Source organism: Dromiciops gliroides, chromosome 2 (assembly GCF_019393635.1).
Source record: "Dromiciops gliroides isolate mDroGli1 chromosome 2, mDroGli1.pri, whole genome shotgun sequence".
Classification (NCBI taxonomy): domain Eukaryota; kingdom Metazoa; phylum Chordata; class Mammalia; order Microbiotheria; family Microbiotheriidae; genus Dromiciops; species Dromiciops gliroides.
Window position 1 is genome coordinate 80,375,669 of NC_057862.1, and position 23,684 is coordinate 80,399,352.

The window sequence follows — 23,684 nt, forward strand, 5'->3', positions numbered from 1 at the left end:
ATCAAACAATAGACAATTAGGCAGCACTTAGGCCATTTAACGGGACAAGGAAACTGAGACAAAGGCAATTAAGTGACTTGCCCAGAATCACACAGTTAGTAAGTGTCTGAGGCCAGACCAGGCCCAGCACTAAACCATCTAGTTGCCCTATTATGTATTGTCTCTCCCTATTAGGATGTAAGTTCCTTGAGGGCAGAGACTATTTTTGTTTTTGTATTTGTATTCCCAGTGCTTAGCATATGGTAAGCACTTAATAAGTGCTTTTTCAGAGTAAGTCCCATATATGGCAAAATATTAAAAGCAGTAATTTTTTTAATGGTAGCAAAGAACTAGAAAGTAGGTACCCATCGATTGGTGAATGATTCAACAAATTGTGGAATGACACAATAATTATGCTTAAACAAGGAAGAATTCAGAGGAATATTGAAAGACTTGTATGAGCTGATGCATAATGAAGAAAATAGAGCTAGGAGTACATGCCTAATTACAATAATATAAATTTTTTTTAAAAACCACTAAAAGGCAAGTGAACTTGGATTAAAGAAAATTACCTATACCAGAGTCAAGATGATAAAAAAAAAATAGCCCTCTCCTTCCAGTTAAGAATTCAGTGAGGAGAGGTAAGGGGTGGGGTGGGGTGATGAGGTGGATTTACTCACCATTTAGTAGTAACCAAATATTTGTTGCAAATGCCGTTGGGAATGGTTATTATATCATTCAGTTGTGCTTAACCATTTATCTTTCTGACAAGGGAAGGTTGGGGATGGTGGAAAGGATATTGGGAAGTGGAGCTGGTGACATCAAAAAGCCTCAATAAAATCTTAAAGATCATAAGAGAGGGGCAGCTAGGTGGCACAGTGGATAGAGCACTGGCCCTGGAGTCAGGAGGACCCGAGTTCAAATTTGACCTCAAACACTCAACACTTACTAGCTGTGTGACCCTGGGCAAGTCACTTAACCCCAATCCCCCCCCCCAAAAAAAAAGATAGATAGATCATAGGAGAGTACAGGATAAATTTAACTACAAAGAACTACTGAGTATCAACGTTAAATGTGGCATGAAGAGGAGAGACATGCTCACCAAAAGGCTTTTGGCAGTGTCGTGGATGTTCCATACAAAACACAAACAAAAGAGGAATATTCTATAGCTGGAGATGCTTGTACCAGTTGTACCAGTTTGCAGATAATACTGTGGTGATTATATAAAGCCCAATAGCATTAAAGAATCTCTGTAATAAGATCCATGGTGATTTGAGAGGCTAGCAATTCATACAAGTAGATAAAAATGCATATAGTTGAATAGGCAATCCACCAGTACATATCTTGGGTACTGAAGATGACCAATGAGTTGGCTCCAGAAATGAACAGGAAGAGGATAGGCCAGATTACATTTGGAAAATCAGACTGTGTTTTCCCAAATCACAACCTGTTCTCTGTCACAAAAGCTCATTTTTATCACCAGTATTTTCCTGGCAATACTAGCTACATGGCCGTTAATCATGGCACACCATCACCTCAGAAGAATAAATATTTTGGGTGACCCAAAGGGCAACAGAAAGATTCATGCTAAGTCTAAGTAGGCTGCAGCATATTGCCAATAATAGTCTTTTTTTTTTTAAGTGAGGCAATTGGGGTTAAGTGACTTGCCCAGAGTCACACAGCTAGTAAGTGTGTGTTAAGTGTCCGAGGCTGGATTTGAACTCAGGTACTCCTGACTCCAGGGCTGGTGCTCTTATCCACTGTGCCACCTAGCTGCCCCCGAATAATAGTCTTTATACAAGAAGTAAAGATGTTACTGAGAACATGTATGACTAGAAAAGAAGAAAGACCAATCATATAATTTTTTCAATTACCTCTTGAAGAGGCACTTTGACAAGGATTGGGCTGCTCCACTGTGACCCTTTTTTCAGTGAGGTAAATTAATTCTATTTCTCCTTTCAGAATGCAAAACCACTTTATATAAGGTTTGTGTACTTATTGGTCAGAATAAGGCAGAAACCTTAAAAGTCTACCCCTGCATTTTTCAGGCCAGTCACTTTTTCAGGTTTAAATGACAACTGCTGGCCTGATAATCAACTCATGATTATCATTAACTCTCGTGTGTTAAATATTAAAGCAAGAAAAGATAGCCTATGAACAAAATTTCTATAGTATCTTTAGTTTATTCATTTTTAATTATGTCAATAATCCATGTATAATTTATTAAGTTATATAATACAATTTTATTATACAAATATCCATATTAAGTACATGTGTGATTCTAGAGTAAAATCACATGTGAACAAGAGCAAAACATACTTTCTTCATAATATTTTCATTTTATGACTAAGGATTACAAGATTAAGTCATTTTTCAAACTAGGAAATGTAAATCTAAAAAATGAGACACATTAAAAAATTATAATTTACATTGGTTAAAGACAAAAAGGACAGCTTATAAAACAGATTCCACCAATTAACTTGTATTATAGGTGACTGAAGGCATAGAACTCTTTAGGGAGAGGGAAATTTTGAGTATCCACTAATGGAAATGGTCAAACTTTCTAAATCTCTCTAGGCAACATGGGACAATACTGGGGAGCCAGGGAGGTCTTAAAAATTCAACTCTGCTAGCTCATCAGTAGCTTATTACAATTATAGTATATAATATATAACATAGTAGCTACTGCCATAGAATGTAAAGTTCCATTTAAATAAAGAACTCATCAAAAAGAAAATGCCCATTGAACTTACGTCCTTCAGCTGTATTTCCACTGCATGAATATTAACCACAGGCGACTCAGTGAAACTTGCAGTCATGTTCTACAAACAAATCAAAGTTATTAGCTACTTAGACTAAGCATAAGTTTATTAATCTATCCAGTCTGATGATCTCCACTACACCCACTACATTCCAGTTTGGTGTACTCTGGGGAATTATCATGGCATAAATGCACTGTGTGGCTTTGGGTAGGTGGAATAAGGATCTCTTGGAAATTTAAGTAGAATGGAAGAAGCAGAGTTCTTAAGGTATGATGTGTATCCCTTAAGCCCACCAGAATAGCACAAACTTCCTTGTAAATAAGTCACAAATAGCCTAAAGATTTTCATTCAAATGAAAATCATCGAACTATTTAAATATCTTTTGAGAGACACTAAATTGTCATGTCAAAGATATAATTAAGTACCTACTTAATTATCCAAAAATCAGTTTGTAACCCTGTCAGATATATAAAAGATTCTAATAGTTAAGTTTTCAGACTAGATCACAAAAAGCCCATAACAGAAATGTATTTCAGCTCTTCAAGATTTATTACTAAAGAACTTGGTTGTCATTCTTGACTAAAAAGCTTAAAGCCTTTTTTTAAAGGCTCAGCTCTATATTCTGTTTTGTATCTAGGCATGACCCCTTAGCACACAGTACAATAACAACTGATAAGGAGGCCAAGGATAATGCATAAGAATGGAGAAATTACTTATGGATACAATGCTGTTTGAGAAATGACTTTTAAAAATTTATATGGGACTGTGATCTCATTGGTGTAAGGATTCCCTCCATAGGTGCAGACAACAACTATTATTTTAGAGACAGTTGCCTGGAAAATTGAGAGGTTAAATGACACTGCTGTCAGATGGCTAGTATTTGCTAGAGGCAAGACTTGAACTTAGGTCTTCCTGAATCTAAGGCTGACTCTGTAGCCACTATATTGTATTACCTCTTAAATGTCAAATACTATAAAATCCATGCAGGGCTAAATTAGAATTTCTATTTAAAAGTTAACATTTGGAGGCAGCTAGGTGGCACAGTGGATAGAGCACCAGCCCTGGGGTACTAGCTGTGTGACCCTGGGCAAGTCACTTAACCCCAATTGCCTCACTAAAAAAAAAAAAAGTTAACATTTGCATTCCAAATTCAAATATTTTCATTTTTGTAGACTAAATTTTTTTAAAGATTTAGCCATCTCTGATTTTATCTAACCTCTTTAGACAGCACCTTTAATTATATAGAGAGAAGTATAACTTATGTAAAACATTAATAAATTGGTAGGTAAAATAGAGACAACATGCTAGCATGTCTTTTTGTGTGTGTTTTTGGTTTTTTGTTTTTTTGGGTTTTTTGCGGGGCAATGGGGTTAAGTGACTTGCCCAGGGTCACACAGCTGGTAAGTGTCAAGTGTCTGAGGCCAGATTTGAACTCAGGTACTCCTGAATCCAGGGCCGGTGCTTTATCCACTGTGCCACCTAGCCACCCCGCTATCATATTTTAATACTAGTTGCCTCCATGTTACCAAAGCATATTGAAAATCTCTTAAAATGAAGCATTTATTTAAAGAAAATAATAGTTAATTTCTTCCAGACACTTCCATGAAAATATTCAAATTCTCAGCAGTGATATAATCTTATCCATATAGCATCTATTACATAGCTAGCTTGGACAAAGTAATTCTGATATAATTATTTTTGTGGGAAAATGAACAAATGAGCAATTCAGCAAGAATAACACTTTGGGTAAAAGAAAATGGTTGCTGAAATTAGTTACCCTAGAGGGGCAGCTAGGTAGCGCAGTAGATAAAGCACTGGCTCTGGATTTAGGAGTATCTGAGTTCAAATCTGGCCTCAGACACTTGACACTTACTAGCTGTGTGACCCTGGGCAAGTCATTTAACCCCCATTGCCCTGCAAGAAAGAAAGAAAGAAAGAAAGAAAGAAAGAAAGAAAGAAAGAAAGGAAGGAAGGAAGGAAGGAAGGAAGGAAGGAAGGAAGGAAGGAAGGAAGGAAGGAAGGAAGGAAGGAAGGAAGGAAGGAAGAAAGAAAGAAAGAAAGAAAGAAAGAAAGAAAGAAAGAAAGAAAGAAAGAAAGAAAGAAAGAAAGAAAGAAATTAGTTACCCTATAACTAAGTCATGAGATAATCTCTATTATATATTTTGCTATAGTTACTCTATAGGCATACTATAGTTACAAAATACATCTTCTAAGTATTGGATTATATACCAAAATAAGTCAGAGGCTAGGCTTTCTTGTTTAAATTTAAATACCTGTGATAAATGAAGTGTACTGGCTTTGCTTTCAAGTTCTGATAGTCTTGTGGTTGCTATGGACAGCTGTTTTTTCAGAATGTCGGTCTCCTCTGATAATGACTTTAAGAGTTGCTCTCTCCTCTCTGCCTCTTTAGTTTTTTCTTCTAATTGATTTAGTAATGAACTGGTGCTATTTCTAGATTTCAGCTGGTCTTTTAATTGCTGTATTTCTTTTTCCTTTTCTGCCAGATGGTAACTATTCTTCTCCTTTTCAGTTTCAAGGGCAAGTATTTTCTAGATTAAAAAAAAGGTAAAAATCTTACTACAAGGCAAACTGAAACATCAGTTAAACAATGTGATACAAACATGTCAAAAATGAAGACGAGATAATGCATGTCACAACAAAATAAAGTTTTCAGTTAGTACTAAAATAGTTTTTTTTTAAATTTGGAAAATATGTAAAGAATTAAACATGAGCTATTTGAATATTTTACCACCAGATTCTCATACACAAAGCCAATAACTTCCCATTTCTCTTGTCATTTTTTACCTCAATTCCCAGTCCTCTTCATCTGATTAGATGAGAACTAGAGAAAGGTAAGTAGGTAGAAGTTCCTATTTAAAGGAAGTTATAAGCAGTGAACTCTAAGAACTCAAGCACTCCTAAGATAAAAAGTCATAGTTTAACAGCAGGAACTGATGTAGAATCATTTCCCCCATTTCTCCTTTTGGACTAATTAATTCAAAATTAAGACAATAATTGAGAAAAGAAAAAGCAAAAAGCCTCATTTTTTTAAAGAATATGAATAAATAATAAAAGGAAGGTAAAACTCAATTAGATAAAAGATCTTATATTTAAAGGTTTTGTGTCAAATTGGAAAAACCAAAAGCCTATTGCTGTTCATGACAACCTATTAATACTACATTCATGTTTAACCTGTTGAGTATTGATTAAGGGCCTCTGGTGGCAAAGGACTCTGTCCATGGTACTACTCTGTTCAACATTTTTATCAACTGAAGACACAGAAGACATCTTATCAAATTTGTAATGATAGGAAACAAGCAGGGATAGCAAACATCTAGTAATTACTCATTTATCATAAAAAACATAAGCACACATTTAAAAGTTTGATCATTTGAACTATCCTTTTATAGGTAGCACAATCACAATCCATGATAACTAACAGAAAGATATAACTGAACAGGATAAACAAAGTCTTTCCCTGGGTTAAAAAAAAAAATCAGTTGTATATATTACAATGTGGAGAGCTACCCTGGGATTAGATCAAGTGAAGAAAGCCAACCTGTCTTGAAAGAGTTTAAAGATATTTAGAATATCTTGGACTAATTGCCCCTTCCTTAAAGTCCAAAAGCTGATGTGTTTTATAGAGAAATGATAGTAAAGTGCTGACATTATGGAATCAAGACTTTTTTTAAAAGTTTACAAAGCAATTTATTAGGTTTTTTGGTAGAGGGAAAGACTCCATAAGCCACTTATAAATTATAATTTTTATCCATCTTTAAAAACTATCCCTTTGGGGGCAGCTAGATGGCGCAGTGGATAGAGCACCGGCCCTGGAGTCAGGAGTACCTGAGTTCAAATCCGGCCTCAGACACTTAACACTTACTAGCTGTGTGACCCTGGGCAAGTCACTTAACCCCAATTGCCTCACTAAAAAAAAAAACAAAAACAAAACTATCCCTTTGGTAGTTTGAGTGTTATAATACTAAATCTACAAATTACCTTCAGTAATATCATTATTTTCATATTATCATGGCCTAGTCATGAACACTGAATATTCCATCAGCTAATTAAGTTGTTCTTTATTTCTTAAAGGAGCATCTTACAACTGAATCTATACAGGTATTGTGTACTTTAGTAGATTGACTCAAGTATTTTATGCACAGGTACTACAATTTAAGAGAAGTATTAATAAACTAAAGTGTATTCAAAGGAATGGGAGGATGGGTCTGGAAACCATATCATATGAGAATAGAAAAGTTGGGGGGGTCCTTTTTTTTAGTCTATACAACAGAAAAGTAAGAAAGACAACTATACTGTCTTCAAATACTCAAAAGGGTTTAAAGATATTTAGACTATCTCAACAAAATGCCCCTTCCTAAAGTCCAAAAGCTAATTTTTATGAATTGGAATTTTAAAAGAACTTTACTTAAAAAAGCCTGGGGAAAACTATCAGACTACCTAGAAGGAAGCCAAGAAATGAGAGGCAATATGGTGAATAGAGCACTGGACTTAGGAAGGCCTGAGTTCAAATCCTGCTTTGAACACTTACTAGTGAACTAGCATAACCTTGGGCAAGTCAATCTCTGGGCCTCAATTTCCTCATCTGTAAAATAAGGGGGTTAGACTCAATGCTCTTTCCAGCCCTAAATCTATGATCTAAATTCATAATGATAATCTATGATATAATATGTTGTTAAATATTCACATGAAATTTTCAGATTGTTAATTCAGCAATCTGAAATGAGCAGCCTTGATATTAGTGAAGAGACAAACCAGACTGTGGTCATGACAGACTTGGTGTGTGTGTGTGTGTGTGTGTGTGTGTGTGTGTGTGTGTGTGTGTGTGTGTGTGTGTGTTTTTCAGGAAAATCAAGTGCTTTAAAATATGAAAATGGCTGGCATTTGATAAAATAATAAAAAGCAATGATTACCAAATAGCCAGTCTATGACTTAAATTATAAAATTGTGAAAATATTAAATACAAAATAATTTATATAGATTCAAACTTTTAGGGGAAAAGATCCCAGTTAAAAATACTCTAGCAATGAAATTTAGTTAAATGTGTTTTATAGATAAGTAACAGTAAAGTATTGGCATTATAGGCTCAAATGAAGACTTGTTTTAAGTTTTAGAAAGAAATTTATTAGGTTGCTTGGTAGAGGTAAAGATTCTATAACTCATTTCTAAAACATGTTAAATTTTTTTTTTGTGGGGCAATGGGGGTTAAGTGACTTGCCCAGGGTCACACAGCTAGTAAGTGTCAAGTATCTGAGGCTGGATTTGAACTCAGGTACTCCTGAATCCAGGGCTGGCGTTTTATCCACTGTGCCACGTAGCCGCCCCCAACATGTTAATATTTGATGGCCTTCTGGACTTGGAGTTAGGACCTGAGTTTAAAACCTGGGTTCTTCCCCAAATATGTATGACCTTGGATAAGTCATTTAACCTCTTGTAGTCTCACTTCTAAAATGAGAGGGTTCTATATTAGATGATTTCTAACATATATTCTAACTCTATATCTAATATACACCTGGTAATGTCAATGAATTATGTATAATTTTTTGGGTGGGGCAATGAGGGTTAAGTGACTTGCCTAGGGTCACACAGCTAGTAAGTGTCAACTGTCTGAGGCCAGATTTGAACTCAGTTCCTCCTGAATCCAGAGCCAGTGCTTTATCCACTGTGCCAACTAGCTGCCCCTAATTATGTATAAATTTAAGATAAAGGAATACACTAAAGAAGTGTCCTTGTTATCCACCCTTTTCATCAGATCACTTGTTCAAGAGTTATGAAGGTCAACTATTTGAAGTTAATAGGATAAGAGAAGGAAATGATGAACAGAACATGTAATTCAATTACAATATTCAAAAGTCAAAACCATCTACCTCTAGAAGTCTGTGTCTTTCTTTTTCTGCCAGCTTTCCCTTTCCATTTGCATTTTCTTCCACAGACTTTTTAAGGGCTGCATTTTCTTTCTTAAATTTCTCTAATTCAGTTTCAGATTTGGAGCTGCTAGTCTTTAATCCCCATTTGCTTTTAACGAAATCTTTGGGACTTCTGGAGGACATATCTGGAATATTCTGGAAAAACAAGAATGAAAGCATATAAAAGGATATTAGTTGAAAGATTCAAAGCTATACATACATACCCAGTTGTTGTCAGCAAAAGAAGTACCCAAGGGGCAGCTAGGTGGAGCAGTGGATAAAGCCCTGGCCCTGGATTCAGAAGGACCTGAATTCAAAATTGGCCTCAGACACCTGACACTTATTAGCTGAGTGACACCCTGGGCAAGTCACTTAACCCTCATTGCCCTAAAAAAAAAAAAAGTACCCAAAATGGAAAGGTGTTCAAATCATATATTGGCCCTACCATAACATCACACATATATAGGTCACAACTAAGAACATTTACAACCTAGAAAAAATGCTAAGTGCACATTGGACTTTACATTTTACAAAGCACTTTCTCAGACACGACCTTATTTAATCCTCATAACAACTCTGTGAGGCGGTTATAATACTCATTATTATTCCTAGTTTTAAAGATGAATAGAAGATCAAAGAGGTTAAATGATTTTCACAAGGTAAACTAGCTTTTAAGTAACACTTGAGCCCATTCAATTTAGTTAGTTTCTTTCTTTTTTGGGAGGGGGCAGGGCAATGGAGATTAAGTGACTTGCCCAAGGTCACGCAGCTCATGTCAAGTGTCTGAGGCTGGATTTGAACTCAGGTCCTCCTGAATCCAGGGCTGGTGCTTTATCCACTGTGCCACCTAGTTGCCCCTTAATCTAGTTTCAAGTACAATGTTCTTCTGTGATCTCTTTCAGCAGGCACTCAGATGATGGGTACAGGTTTAAGTGAGAAAGGTATAAGACTGGACACTGTATAGGAAAAAATGACAATATGCATGAAATCTAAAAAGTAAATCAAGTAGGGAAAAGCCCAGGAGTAATGATTGGTTTCAGAGAGGCAGTGTGATATAGGCATTAGGAGTCAGAGGACCTGGGTTCCAATTCTGTTTTTGCCACTTACTATGTAACCTTGGGCAAATCAATTAACCTTTATTAAATGATGCTCAGTTTCTGCATCTAACACTACTAATACTATGTCTCCCACATGGGTGTGACAAAGCTCAAATGAGATAATATCATTTAAGTAATTAACAGCTTGGTAAAAGAAGCACACACACACACACACACACATACACACACACACACAAATAATGAAGAAAACATGTTACAAAACAGAATTGAGGCCTAGATCAAACCTTACACCATATACCAAATTAAGGTCAAAATGGGTATATTTTACATTTAGATATGAAGGGTGATACTACAGGCAAATTAGGAAAGGAAAAGATTGTTTACTTGTCAGATCTGTGGAGAGGGGAAGAATTTATAACCAAACAAGAGATAGAGAACATTGTGAAGTGCAAAATAAATCAATTTGATTACATTAAAGAAATGGAATGGAGGGAAAAACCCAGTAATGACAACAGTGAATATAAGTAGAATGAATTCACCCATAGAATAAACGCAGATAGCAGAATAGATTAGAAACCAGAATCCAACAATATATTGTTTACAAGTGATACACTTGAAGTAGAAAGACACATGGTAAAAATAAAGGCTGGGGGGCAGCTAGGTGGCACAATGGATAAAGCACTGGCCCTGGATTCAGGAGGACCTGAGTTCAAATGCAACCTTTGACACTTACTAGCTGTGTGACCTGGGCAAGTCACTTAACCCTCATTGGCCTGCACAAAAACAAAACACAAAACAACAACAAAAAATAAAGGGCTGGAACAGAATCTAATATGTTTCAGTTAAACTAAAAATAGGCAGGAATAGCAATCATGATCTAAGACAAAACAAAAACAGAAACAGATCTAATTAAAAGAGATAATCAGGGAAACTACATTTTGCTAAAAGATACCATAGACAATGAATATCAAAAACAATTTTACAGCAAGTTGCTCTGATAAAGGCCTCATTTCTCAAATATATACTGAGTCATATTTATAAAAATAACCACTCCCCAACTGATGAATGGTCAAAGGATATAAACAGGAAGTTTTCAGAAGAAGAAATCAAAGCTATCTACAATCATAGGGGGAAAAATGCTCATTATTGATTAGAGAAAGGCAAATTAAAACAACTCTAAGGTACCACTTCACACCTATAAGAAATAACAAATGCTGGAGGGAATGGGAGGTGGGGAGTGGGGAAGAGGTACACTAATGGGCTATTGGTGGAATAGTGAACTGGTCTAACCATTCTGGAGGACAATCTGGAAGTAGGTCCAAAGAGCGATAAAATGGCATACATACCCGTTGGCCAAGCAATACCACTACTAGGTCTGTATTCCAAGGAGATAAAAAACAAAAACGAAAAAGACCTTTAAGTCTTCCACTCTAATCCTGCTAATGTTCTTACTGCCTCCCCAAAACATACCATATTATTTTTTTTCTTCCTCATGCTGTTCTATTTCCTTTTCTGTCATCAAAACCTACCATCCTTTAAGGCCAGATTTAAGTGCCAAGGCTTCCCCAAGTATCTGAAGCCTTCCCCAATTCCCTAGTCCTAATGGAACCCCACCCCACACTCTGACCTCCTATAGAAAGTCTAGCTGTTAACACACAATTGAACAATTACTATGTTCTATCTTGGATAGTTCAGTAACTGTTTCAGGGACCCTGTCTTTTACTGAACTAGAAGTCTGGGGACCTGATTACTAGTCCTGATTCTGCCACTAGTTATGTGACTTTAAAAGCAAGTCCTCTATGAGCCTCAGTCTCTATCTGTAGAATGAAGGCTTTGGATTAGATTGTTTCTAAGGTGCCTTCTAGCTCTGAGGTGTTATAATTCTATATGTATGAGCTGTTACGGTGATGGTGATTCTGCTTCTTAAATTCCCAAAAGTGCCTTGAACATTAACAGGCATTCAACAAATTTTTTCTGATTGATAAGACATGATAGAGAGTAAAGCTCTTTTCTATTTTTAAGTGCCTCCTGGAAAGTTAAGTCAACAAACATTTATTAAGTGCTCTCTATGGACAAGGTACTGTGCTAAGTGTTGGGAATACAAATACAAGCAGGAAATTCATTCAACAAATATTTAAGCATCTACTCAGTGGTGGAGGGGGTATAAAAATTTAGATAAGACCGTTTCTATCTTCATGGAGCTTATAGTTTGGTAGAGGGGCGAGATAAACACAGAAAAACTAACATACAGTATTACAAGGTATATATTAGAGAGTTGTTGAACAAAGTGTTAGGAGGAAGATCATTACTGGGATTAACAAAGGCTTCATCATCATGATCATATAAAGTTTGTAGGGCCCTTTTACCTCACCCTATGAAATAAATACAGATATAATTATCCCTGTTTTATAGAGGAGGAAACAGGTTCAGAGAGGTCATCACTAGCCCATGATTACACAGCTAATCCATATCAACAGTAAAATGTGAACATAGATCTTTCTTGACTTCAAATCCAACACTCTTTCCACTATACCACGCTGCCTTTGAGCATTTCAGTGGGGCTCTAATGACTGAGCAGAAATACAACAGCCAAAAAGTAAGACAGAAAATATTTAAGGCATAGGGAACAGTGTGAGCAAAGCCAGAAACTTGGGACAGTACATGGTATAATGTGGAACAGAGAAAAGTGTCCTTGGGCTCGAGTGTATTATGTGTGGAACAAAGTAACAGGAGAGAAGTCCAGAAAGGTAGTGTAGATTGTTTGAACTAAGCCTTTAACTAAGAATTTAGTTTGAACTAAACTTTTCTGAGCAAAGGAGTGACATGAGCAGCTTTGTTCATAAGGAAGGACAAAGGGTAGAACTCACAAACTGGCAAAATTAGGCTTGATGTAAGCAGAACAGGCTATTTTGTGAGGTATTGGTCAACAAGCAATGACTAGATAAACTCTTGTCAGTTATGTACTAAAGGTAGGTGTGGGGGGGGGAAGAGGGGGGGAGGTTCCTCCTCGTGTGGGTTGGACTAAATGACCACGGAGATCCCTTCTGACAGAGATTCTGTGAAGATCATTCTCACAATGGCACGAAGTATAGGGAGAGTCCAAGCAGGAAAATCTTTTAGGAGAATACTGCAAAGAGAACTGAGAAGACAGAAGCAATGTTAGCTAAGCTGGGTAGTATAGTGGCAAGAACACTCAATCCCCACTGTGCTACTATTTAATATATGTATCTGTTGTCTCCCCCATTCGAATGCTCAAGCTCTTTCAGAGTAGAGATTGTTTCGTGCTTTATACATGTAATAATTAATATTTAGGCATTGTACTAATATTAATATTTATCTGCAAAACGGGGATAATAGCACCTACCTCCCAAAGTGGTTGTGAGGACCAAGTAAGATAACGATTGTAAAGCTCCAGGCATATAGTAAGCGCTATATAAATTTTAGTTATTATTATTATTGTTATTATTATCGACCTACACGACAGACTCTTAATAAGCCCCTGTTCGAGTCCCTCCTCTTCTCTGGTCCTCAGTTTCCTCCGATGTAAAACGAGGACGTTGGTGAAGTTGACGGACCAATGGACTCCAGGGGGAGAGGAGAGACTCTGGCTTTGACTCTTTCGCAGGAAGAGCCTTCCGGGGCCCGGCCAGATCGCCTCCAGGGGTCCTAAATCTACGACTCTGAGCTATCACCGAATCGGAAGGCGAGACGAATCCACAATCTGGGACCGCTGCCCGAAGAACCAGGTCTGGGACAATCTGGGACAATCTCCGCCGCAGGGCGGGGCGGGGCGGGGCGGGGCCCTCCACTGAGGCGCTCCGGCATCCCTGCCGCCTCGGGCACTACCCATCCAAGGTCTACCGGCTCCTAGGTCCGGGCCTCCCCCGGTTCCCGTCTCCTGGAGATTGACAGACTTCGGTCCATCCGGGTCGCCAGCGCAACCACCCACCTGAGACAGCGATGTCGTCCGCCCTCCTTCACAGCCGAGCCCTCCGTAGCTTCCGGGAATTTGAATCCCGCGGCTGCTGGGGGGAGGGGCGTGACGTCACTGCCGGCGGGGGGCGCGGTTCCGGCAGAGAAGGGGCGGAGAGAAAGGCGCTCTCTTTCTGGATTGGTAGTGAGGGATAATGGGCGGGACCTGAACACGTGGACATGGGGGGGAAAAGGAGAAAGGTGGGGCTGTCAGTCTGTCCTCCCGGCCAGTCCCTCCCTGCCCCGAGCTCCGCCTCTTTCACCTGTTAGAGTCCTCACGAAGGGGATCGGCAACTCAAGTGGTCGGGGGCAGGCTCCTCCGGTGGAATGAAGGGATGGAAGTGAAGTTTAACCTCCATCTCCCAGCCCTGAGGCTGCGGCGTCCTTGCGGCCGCTTCCCGAAGCTCGAGTTTCTGCCCTAGGGGCTTAGTCTGAACTTTGGGGCGGCTTGTAGTAAGCAGCCCAGGGCTGTACTTTTTAACCACGTTTTTTAAGCGTTGTTGTCATTTCCCCTCGACTTCACCTAAACTGGTGCCAAATGGAAGGATCAAAAAGGAGCAGACTGCTTATTGGCCTCGCAAGACTCCCCAATGCTTTGTTCCGACCACAAGTAACTAATTGCGATTCCACTACTCTGACCTTAATTTAGGGCCTGCCCTGGGTGCTCGAGAAATTTACGAAATTGAAAGAGAAGAAACAATCCACGTCCTGAGGTTGGGAGGAAGGGGTGCATTTGCCTAAGCAAAAACAAAACCTAGCTAAATAAGTAAGATTGATGTGAAAAAAGATAAAGCGGCTAAACAGTCCTAAAGATAAAGGAAAGGAAGTTGGGTGTCACAGTCAAGTGATAAAAGGCTTTAGATAACTTTTTTGCAAAGAGCTTTACCAATCAATCCATAAACATTAATTAAGCACCTACTGTGCCAGACACAGTGCTAAGAGCCGGAAATAAAAAGAGGCAAAAAACAGTGCCTACCCTGAAGGACCTTACAATCTAACCAGGAAGATAAAATGTAAGCAAATATATATACAAAGCAAACCCTCCGTAGGATAAAATGAAATAATTAACTGAGAGAAGGTAGTGAAATTAAGAGCAGTTGGGGGAGGTTTCCTGTAGAAGGTGGGATTTTAGTTGGGATTTACAGGAAGTCTGGAAAGTCAGGAGAGCATTCCAAAGGGACCAGGGGACAGTCAGGGATTATGCCCAGAGTAGAGATGGGGCGTCTTGTTCATGGAACAGTCAGGAGGCCAGTGTCACTGGATGGGAAGAATATATAGCAGAGAGCAAAGTGTCAGAAGACTGGAAAGGGGACTAGGTTATGAAGGGCTTTGAGTGTCGAACAGAACATTTTTGTATTTGATCCTGAAGGCAATAGAGAGCCCCTGTAGTGCTTTGGCAGGATTGGATATGAGGGATGAGAGACAGTGAGAAGTCCAGGGTGACTCCTGAGTGACTGGGAGGATGGTGTTTCCCAATCTGGTAATAAGGAAGGGAGGAGGGTTTAGGAAGAAAGATAATGAGTTCTACTTTGGACATTTTGACTTTAACGTGTCTACTGGATATCTAGTTTGAGATGTCTGAAAGTCAATTGGAGATTCTAGATTGGAGGGGAGAAGAGAGTTTGGGATGGTATTGGTAGATTTGAGAATTCTCAGCATAGAGATGGTAATTAAATTCATGGGAACTGAAGAGATCACCAGAAAGAGACATGCACAGAAAAGGACAAATCTGTCCCCAGATTCACCTTATGACATGTAAACCCCCAAAACACACCTCTATGGAAAAAGGTACCTGCCTGGGGGAGGGGGGGTTCTCTTAGGACCCTAAGAACTCCAAATTAGGATAAGCCCTCCCCTGTACCTCCCTAAAGTGGAGATTATTATAATGAGACTGATAATCAGTTTATCCATACTATAACTATAACTGTCTTTTCTTTCATCTGCATCAAATTGATTATTGTGCCCATGGGAGCTGATAAGATCATCAAGAAAGGCGGGAGAGATACCTTTACACTTTTCTGGTTCTTTCCCTATGGTCACTCACAGTATTGCAATAAAACTTGGGAAACTGAGTCACTGAGTCTTGTAATTCCTTTGGCATGCCTCACGATCAATTTGAACCCTTAATTCCATCCCACATCAGTAGTCATAGTTGTAATACTAGTAGTAGTAGTAATAGTGGTGGTGGTGGTGGTAGTAGTAGTTGTCATCCCATTTTAGAGATGTGGAAACTGACACAGAGGTTATGTAACTCATTCAGAGTCACACAGCTAATATGTTTTTGAGAAAGGGATTGAATTCAGGTCTTCTTACCTCCAGGTCCAGCGCTCTACTTTGCTACCTAGCTGCCCCTAGGGATCCTACTTTTGATTTCATCAGTAGCTGGTAGCATGTTTCACCATGAGTGTTCTGGAATTTTGGTTGGTCATTGCATTGATCAGAGTTCCTAAGTTATAGTATTGTGGTAAAATAATAGAATTTGGCAGATGCCTAGGGGTCCCACCTGAATGACCTAGTACTGTTTGGGAAACCAACTAGGAATGATTGGATATGGGCCACACCTGGCCTGTCCTGAGTGACGTATGCTGCTGATGTCAGCAGGAGAATCACTCTCTGATCCAGCTTGAAGGACCTCCCTTTTGGGGGAGGGAGAGTAAAAGTAGAAAAGGGAATGCTCACTGAGGGGAGGGCTTTTTTTTTTTTTTTCCTGTCAGTGAGCTTCCGGGAACGGACTTGAGAGGATTTTTTCCTGTCAGTTTCTCCTGTGAGCCTTTCTGTCGGTTTTCCTATGGGCTTTTCCTGTTGACCCTGGATGCTGCACAGCTGTTGCCTATTGAAACTACAGACCCCAGGTAGTGAGTTAATAAAAGGAGTCTGGCTCTTTGAATTAGCTGAGCTGGAAGTGAATTTGGGGATTGTATAGGCCTTTGCTAGGGTTAGGAAGCTTATTCATTTTTCTTTTTCTCTATTCCCTTGTCCTTGACTTTATTAATTTCACCTTTGCTGTGTATTTTATTCCCATTAATAAAACCTGATTTGTTTGTGGAAAAGAGGCTGTCGATCCCCTTATTGGCCTGGGAGAAATCACTAAAAAAAGGCGGTTCAGAGGGGAGGAAACTTTGGACCTAGAGGTCCCTCATTATTTTCTGAACCCCAATATTACGGCAAGCCACCCAGTTAACTCTCCCCATATTAAATTTGGACCCTACAGTATCATTCTTGAACCCAGAGCAATGCACAATTGGAATTTGTTTTGTCCCCTATGGTCCCTCCATTATGAAGGGGCAAGATTGGATAATAGAACACAGTCTGAAACAACTGAACCATATTCTGTTCTTGAACCCAACAAGACTAGTTATTACATGAAGATGCAAGTGTCTGCCCTTGGGGTTTCAGCTTAGCCCAGGATATATTACTCAGGTTCTGTGGCAAACTGGAACCCATGAAAGTCAGTGCCTTTCCCAGTCACAGCTAACTGTGCTGTCTCAGGCCAGGACCTCTGATCCATCCTCCACAAGCCCAGAATGGAATGGGGTCAGAAGACTCATAGCCCAGCTAGGAGTTCTGCTGCCATCCCACCCCAGTAGGCCTCTGCCTCTGCCTCTGCCCCTGACTGCCCTCTGCTGCAGCTATGTGGGTCTCAATTCCTGTGATCTCTTCCTATCTCATTCCTCAGCCCCAAACACCCACAACTTGAGAGGATGGAAGGGAAAGGGTCAATTATCCTTTTAGTCTTCCCTTACTGACCAGCATTACTATCTTTGGCCACAGCAACTATTTTACTTTCCTTCTTCTGAGCCCCTCCCGTCTCATTTAATTTAATACCCCATATCTCTTCTTCCTTTGAACTAGAGACTTCCTGTACCACTCCTCTCCAATTTCTTCAAGTACCCTGGGGTCCCTTTCTTTTTCCTTTTAACAAGTGATCTTATCTTCTAATTACAGAGAAAATTGAGGCCATCCATCATAAGCTTGCTCTTCTTTTCTATAATGTACCTCAAATCCCCTATACATCACCTCCCTTCTCCTTTTCTTGATTCCTTTGTTCTAGCTTCTAAGGAAGAGGTGGCTTTTTTTTTCTCCCTTCCAAGATAAACCCCTCTGTTTGCTCTTTTTTTTTTTTTTTTGCAGGATAATGAGTGTCAAGAGTCTGAGGCGAATTTGAACTTAGGTCCTCCTGAATCCAGGTGCTTTATCCACTGGGCCACCTAGCTGCCCCTGTTTTGTTCTTGATGCATCATCCCTTCCTATCTCCTCTGGAATCTTGTCTCAGTCTCTTATCTTCATTGTGTATCTACTGGTGCCTTCCCAGCTGCCAACTGACTTACCTACTTCTTAAAAAATTTAACCACATCAAAAAAAAAATTTAACCACTTCACTTGACCTTCCCTATTCCCTCAAGCTATTAAAGACTCTTTCAGAGCCAGCTGCTATATATTTATTTTTATTATATATGTATATGTATTTTTATTTAAATTTATTAACATCTATACTTTTTGTCTCTATTTCTTTGCCTCCCACTCACTTTTCATCTCCTGGCAACCTGGTTTCTGACTGTGCCACTAGTGAAGTTGCTCTCCAGAAGCTTAGCAGCTAAATTCACTAGGCTTTTCTTAGTTCTCATTCTGCTTGACCTCTATGCAGCATTCAATATATCAATGCCTTCCTCTTCCTAGATATTCTCTCCTTTCCTGGCCTTCAGACACTGCTATCCCCTTTCCCTCATTTTCTTTGCTGGGTCATCATCTTGTTTCCCATTCCTCCCTCACACTGCAACCTCTTGGATTTGGTGGGCCAAGAGTCTCTGGTTGCTGACCTGACCTAGCCTTTGGTTTATGCTCCTTATTTGGGCCCAGCTCCTCTTTAAATCCACACCCCTTCCTCCCCTCTACACTTATCTCCATGATGGAAGAAGAGCAACGTGGTCTGTTGCTGGAGCTGTGAATTGCCCTATCCATCCTGGAAAACTATCTGGAATTATTCTCCCTTACAGTTAGTTGTACCCTGTGACCAGAGATCTCACTCCTGGAAGATATCAACAAGGAAGTCAGACATAAAGAAAGGTCTGTGCATATAGCCAGTTAGTCAATAAACATGTATTAAGTGTCCACTATATGCTAGGTACTGTGCTAAGTTTTGGGGATGAAAATTTGAAGAAAAAAAAAAAGACCGTCCTTGTCTGTAATCAACCAATCATGTTTATCAGGGTCCACTGTACCACATGCTGCTCTCAAGGAGCTTAGATTCTAATGGGATAGACAACATGCAGCTATGTATCTAAGCTATATACAGGATTAATTGGAAATAATTGGCAGAGGGAAGGGAATAAAATTAAAGGGGATTGGGAAAGACATCCTGTACAAAGTGGGGTTTTAGCTAGGGTTCGAAGGAAACCAGAGAAGCCAGGTGAAGGAGATGAGGAGGGAGAGAGTTCCAGGCATGGAAAACAGCCTATGAAATTGGGAGATGGAATATCTCGTCCAAGGGACAGCCAGAAAGCCAGTGTCACTGGATCACAGAATACCTGCCTTACTTGTATGCCCATCGCTCAGCACAGTGCCTGACACATAATGATTGCTTAATAAATGCTTGTTGAGAGCCACCAAATAGTATCATTTACAGACATATTTTTTTCTGTACACAGAAAGGCAACCTATCATATTTGTTATGACCTGCACGAAATCCAATTTTTCAAAGATTCATGCCCTGCCAGACTAGGAGACGTAGGCCCTCCTTGGTCGGGGGCATAACTAGGGCAAGGTAATCAAAGTTTTGTCCAAGAGTACAAAAATTTAGAAGGTTTTGATGGCACTTACACTCCAGCAGATGAAAACAGCTGAGTTTAGAATGCAGGAAGTGATAAACATAGTTGACTATGGACTGACTGAAGCTGACTTTGTCTAGCCTGCAGCTGACCAGACAGTCACTCCGGGACTCTGATTATTTTATAACCCTCCCACCTGAGACTTGGCTATTCCCTCTGTCCTTTATAAACCATGTTCCCAGCCTCCTCCTCGGGTACCCCAGAACTTGCTGTGTGGTGCCCTGCTCTGCAACTCTCTTGCCCTGATTAAAGACCTCAGTTTTGCTATATTAGCTGTTTTCTCTTGAATTCAGGTTGACACTAAGCAAGAATACCTATAGGGGCCGGCCTATGATTTCACTATGTAAGGAGCTCCCACCTGAGGCAGTTCCTTCTACCAATACAAACTGGCACTGGCACTGAAACTTACAGTCTTAGAGTTGCCAAGAGCTCTGAGAGGTTTTGTGATAGGCTGAGGGTCACACAGCCAGTCTGTGTGAGACATAGGTTTTCTTAGCTCCAAGACCAGGTCTCCATCTGCTATATCGCATAGCCTCTCAAACTGGAAAACTTAGAATGGGAAACTCTCAGATGATTTTTCCTCTTTCTAATATGCACACCCTGGGATGTGCTGGAGCCAGCTCTGACTCAGAGTTGATTGTTAAATTTTCAATGTGAGCTTTTTCACCTTGGAAATCACTGCAAATCAGAGTTTGGTTTATTGTTTTGTTCTTTGCCTAGATTTAAGAAAGTGACAGACAAAATGTGAATGATGCAGATTAAACTTAAAAGTATGTCATGGGGTATTTCTTTCCTCCAGGGAGCTGGTTGTTAAATATTTATCAGTATATCACTGGGTCTACTCTAGAAGAACCCCTACTCACCCCAGCCTCCAAAGAGGCTGACCTAGTGTATGATCAGTTACCTAGGGGCATCAAGGAATTTCTGTCTATGGGGGCCAGGATCCCAGTCTCTCTTTCTCTCTTCCCTGCTAGATAGAGGGCGGTATTCAGAGGCCTTTCTCATTAGTTTTTGAAAATTTCTCCTCTTTATATCCAAAACAGAAATTTGTCTTTAAATGTTGATTAAAGGGCACTTTTATACTTCTTAGCCAGAGTGAATTTTGTAACACTTGTCTCCTATTCCTCACTCTCCTCATTCCCTATTTCCCACCACCTATCTTCTCTACAGTTTTGCCACCTGGAGGTTTAACCCTTTCATCTCTGGAAATCCCATCCTGGAGCCTTTGCTGTCAAACTGGTCTAAATCACTCCCAGGACCTTTATGAGCACCAGTTCTTTGTCAAATCAGAGAAATTCCAGTTTGAGAACGAAGTTGCTCATTTCCAGACTGACATACACTTTAAGAGCAGCCAAAGTGGCATACACACAGGAATACAACCACCAGTCCAACCTTGGGGACCCTGGACAGAGGAGACCAGATCTGACCATCCAGTTATGACATCCATAGCAGTTGTGTCTCTTGGGATCATTGGTTGATGGCTAGGGCTTTCCTATTACCTAGTCTGGGGATCTGGCAAGGATCACCCTCTTCAATTAATCAATAAGCATTTATTAAGTACCTACTATGTGCCTGACATTGTGTGGAGCACTGGATAGATACATACATACATATATATATATATATATATACAAAGAAAAGCTATAACAGTCTCTGCCTTCAGCGGGGGAGGTGACATGTACAAAAAACCGGTACAGGGGCAGCTAGGTGGTGCAGTGGATAAAGCACTGGATCTGAATTCAGGAGGACCTGAGTTCGAATCCAGCCTCAGACAGTTGGAACTAGCTGTGTGACCCTGGGCAAGTCACTTACTCCGCATTGCCCCACAAAACAAACAAACAAAAAACCCCTGGTACATACAAAAGACATACAGAATAGATGGAAAGGGGATGTGGCAAAATGAAATGGGAAAGGCCTCCTGTAGAAAGTGGTATTTGAGCTGTCTTGAAGGAAGCCGGAGATTGTAAGAGGTGAAGGTGAGGGAGAGAGCATTCTGGGCAGGGGAGACAGCTGGTGCAAAGGCATGGAGATGGGAAATGGAGCATCATGTGTGAGGAACAGTGAGTAGGCCAGTATGACTGGACCATAGAATGTGTGGGGGAGAGTAATATGTTTTTAAAAAGACCATTGGAAATATGAAAAAGGGAAAAGAGGGAGCAGCAACAACCCATTGGATCAGGAAAGGCTTTTCACAGGAGATAAAAGCTAAAACTGATCTTTGAAGCTTGAAACATAATTTGACTACTCTATGGAGAATGGTCTGAAGAGGGTAGAGTTTGGAAGCAAAGAGATCATTTAGGAGGTTAATTCAATAGTTCAGGCCAAATGTGATGAGGAATAAACTGGAATAGTATATATTAAGGGGAGAGAAGGGAACAGATATGAAAGATGTGGTGGTACAATTGAACAAGACTTGGTAACTGACTAGATATGGGAGCATTTAGCAAGCGAAGTGTAGTGGTTGGTCTTGAGATTGCAAACCTGGATGAAAATAGAAACATGAAAGTATGAAAGATGTGTGCATTTAGGGAAAAATCTTGAATTCCATTTTGGGAATGTTGAATTTGAGATGGTAATGGAACGTCCAGGTAGAGATGGTAATGTAGGATTGGGAGTCATCTGTATAGAAATGATAATTGAATCTATGTGGAAAAAGATGAAATGATGGGGGGTGGAGACAGAGAGAGAGAGAGAGAGAGAGAAACAGAGACAGAGATAAGAAGGAAGGGGAGAGGGAGACACAAAGAGACAGAGGGAGACACAGAGAGAGAGGAGGAGGAGGAGAAGGATGGGGAAGAGAGAAAGAAAGAGACAGACAGAGACACACAGAGACACACAGAGAGAACAGGGCAAGAGAGAGAGAGAAAGGAGGGAAGAGAGAGACAAGGAGGGAAGAGAGAGAGAGAAAGTAGGGAAGAGAAAGAGAAAAAGAGATAAGGGGGAGGAGAGACAGAGAGAGGGAGAGAGTACAGAGAAAAAAAGAGAAGAAGGTGAAGGTCCAGGGCACAGTCTTGAGGAACATCCACATTAAAAGGGCAGAAGTCTGATTATACAGCAAAGGAAACTAAAGAGTGCTTCAATAAGCTGGAAGAGAACCAAGAAAGAGCCATTTCTGGAAACCAAGAAAGGGAAAAGGTTTCCAGGAGGCAGTGGTTGACGGTGTCAAAAGCCATAGACCAGGTCAAATAGGTGAAAGAGTGAAAAAAATCCATTGGACTGAACAATTAAATCATTGGAAAAGGAACAGTTTTGGTATAGGTATAGGATCAGAGCAAGATTCCTTTGGACTGGAGAAGTGAGTGGGTGTTGAAGAAATAAGGGCAGAGAGTAGTGATCAATTATAATCGTTATTATAATTTTTAGAAATTTCAAAGCAAACTGGGAGAAGATAAAACTTGAAGGGATGGCAGGGACAAATTAATATTTTCTAAGAATGGAAGACTTGAGTTTATTAATAGGCAGAAGGGAAGAAGCCAGGAGATAAGGAGAAACTGAAAATCTGTGAGAGGAAATGACTACTGTAACTATGACCACAAACTTCTATTATCTGACATTTATCTGGATCTTTAAGGTTTACAAAGTCTTTTCCAAAGATTGTGTCATTAGAATTTCACAACATTATATGGCAAGCATTGCAGACATAACTAGTCCCTCTTTAGATAGAAGAAAACTGAGGCTCTAAGAGGTTCAATGACTTTGCTCATGGCTACCACACAGCTAGGAGCAGCTAGGTTGCACAATGGATAGAGTGCCAGGCTCGGAGTCAGGAAGACCTGAGTTCAAATCCGGCCTCATACATTTACAAGCTTTGTGACCCTGGGCAAGACATTTAACCTTGTTTGCCTCAGTTTTCTCATTTGTGAAATGAGCTGGAGAAGGAAATGGCAAACCATTCTAATATTTCTGCCAAGAAAACCCCAAAAAGGGTCATGAAGAGTGGGACATGATTGAAACAATTGAACAACAACATGGTATCAGAGGTGAGATTTGAACCTAAGCCTTTTGGACTCAAAGGGCAGTGCTCTATCCATCTATGTTCCAAGGGGATAAGGTTTTGGTGGATATGAGAGGGGTTGGGGCCAAGTTCACAAATGGAGGGATTAGCCTTGATAAAGAAAATAGCCTCTTTTTTTTTTTCCAGTGAGGCAATTGGGGTTAAGTGACT

At 39.9% G+C, this 23,684-nt stretch overlaps 1 protein-coding gene across 1 annotated transcript in view; it reads right to left on the reverse strand.

The window, feature by feature from the left end:
* Window positions 1-13,726, reverse strand: part of CEP55 (centrosomal protein 55) — a 34,593-nt gene extending 20,867 nt beyond the window's left edge. Inside the window, exons 1-4 of the mRNA XM_043987609.1 lie at window positions 13,673-13,726; window positions 8,627-8,821; window positions 5,015-5,290; window positions 2,733-2,801 (exon numbers count right to left, since the gene is read on the reverse strand). Coding sequence (XP_043843544.1) covers window positions 2,733-2,801; window positions 5,015-5,290; window positions 8,627-8,809 — 528 coding nt within the window. The 5' untranslated portion in view covers window positions 8,810-8,821; window positions 13,673-13,726. The remainder of the gene's footprint in view (window positions 1-2,732; window positions 2,802-5,014; window positions 5,291-8,626; window positions 8,822-13,672) is intronic.
* Between the last annotated feature and the right edge of the window lie 9,958 nt (window positions 13,727-23,684).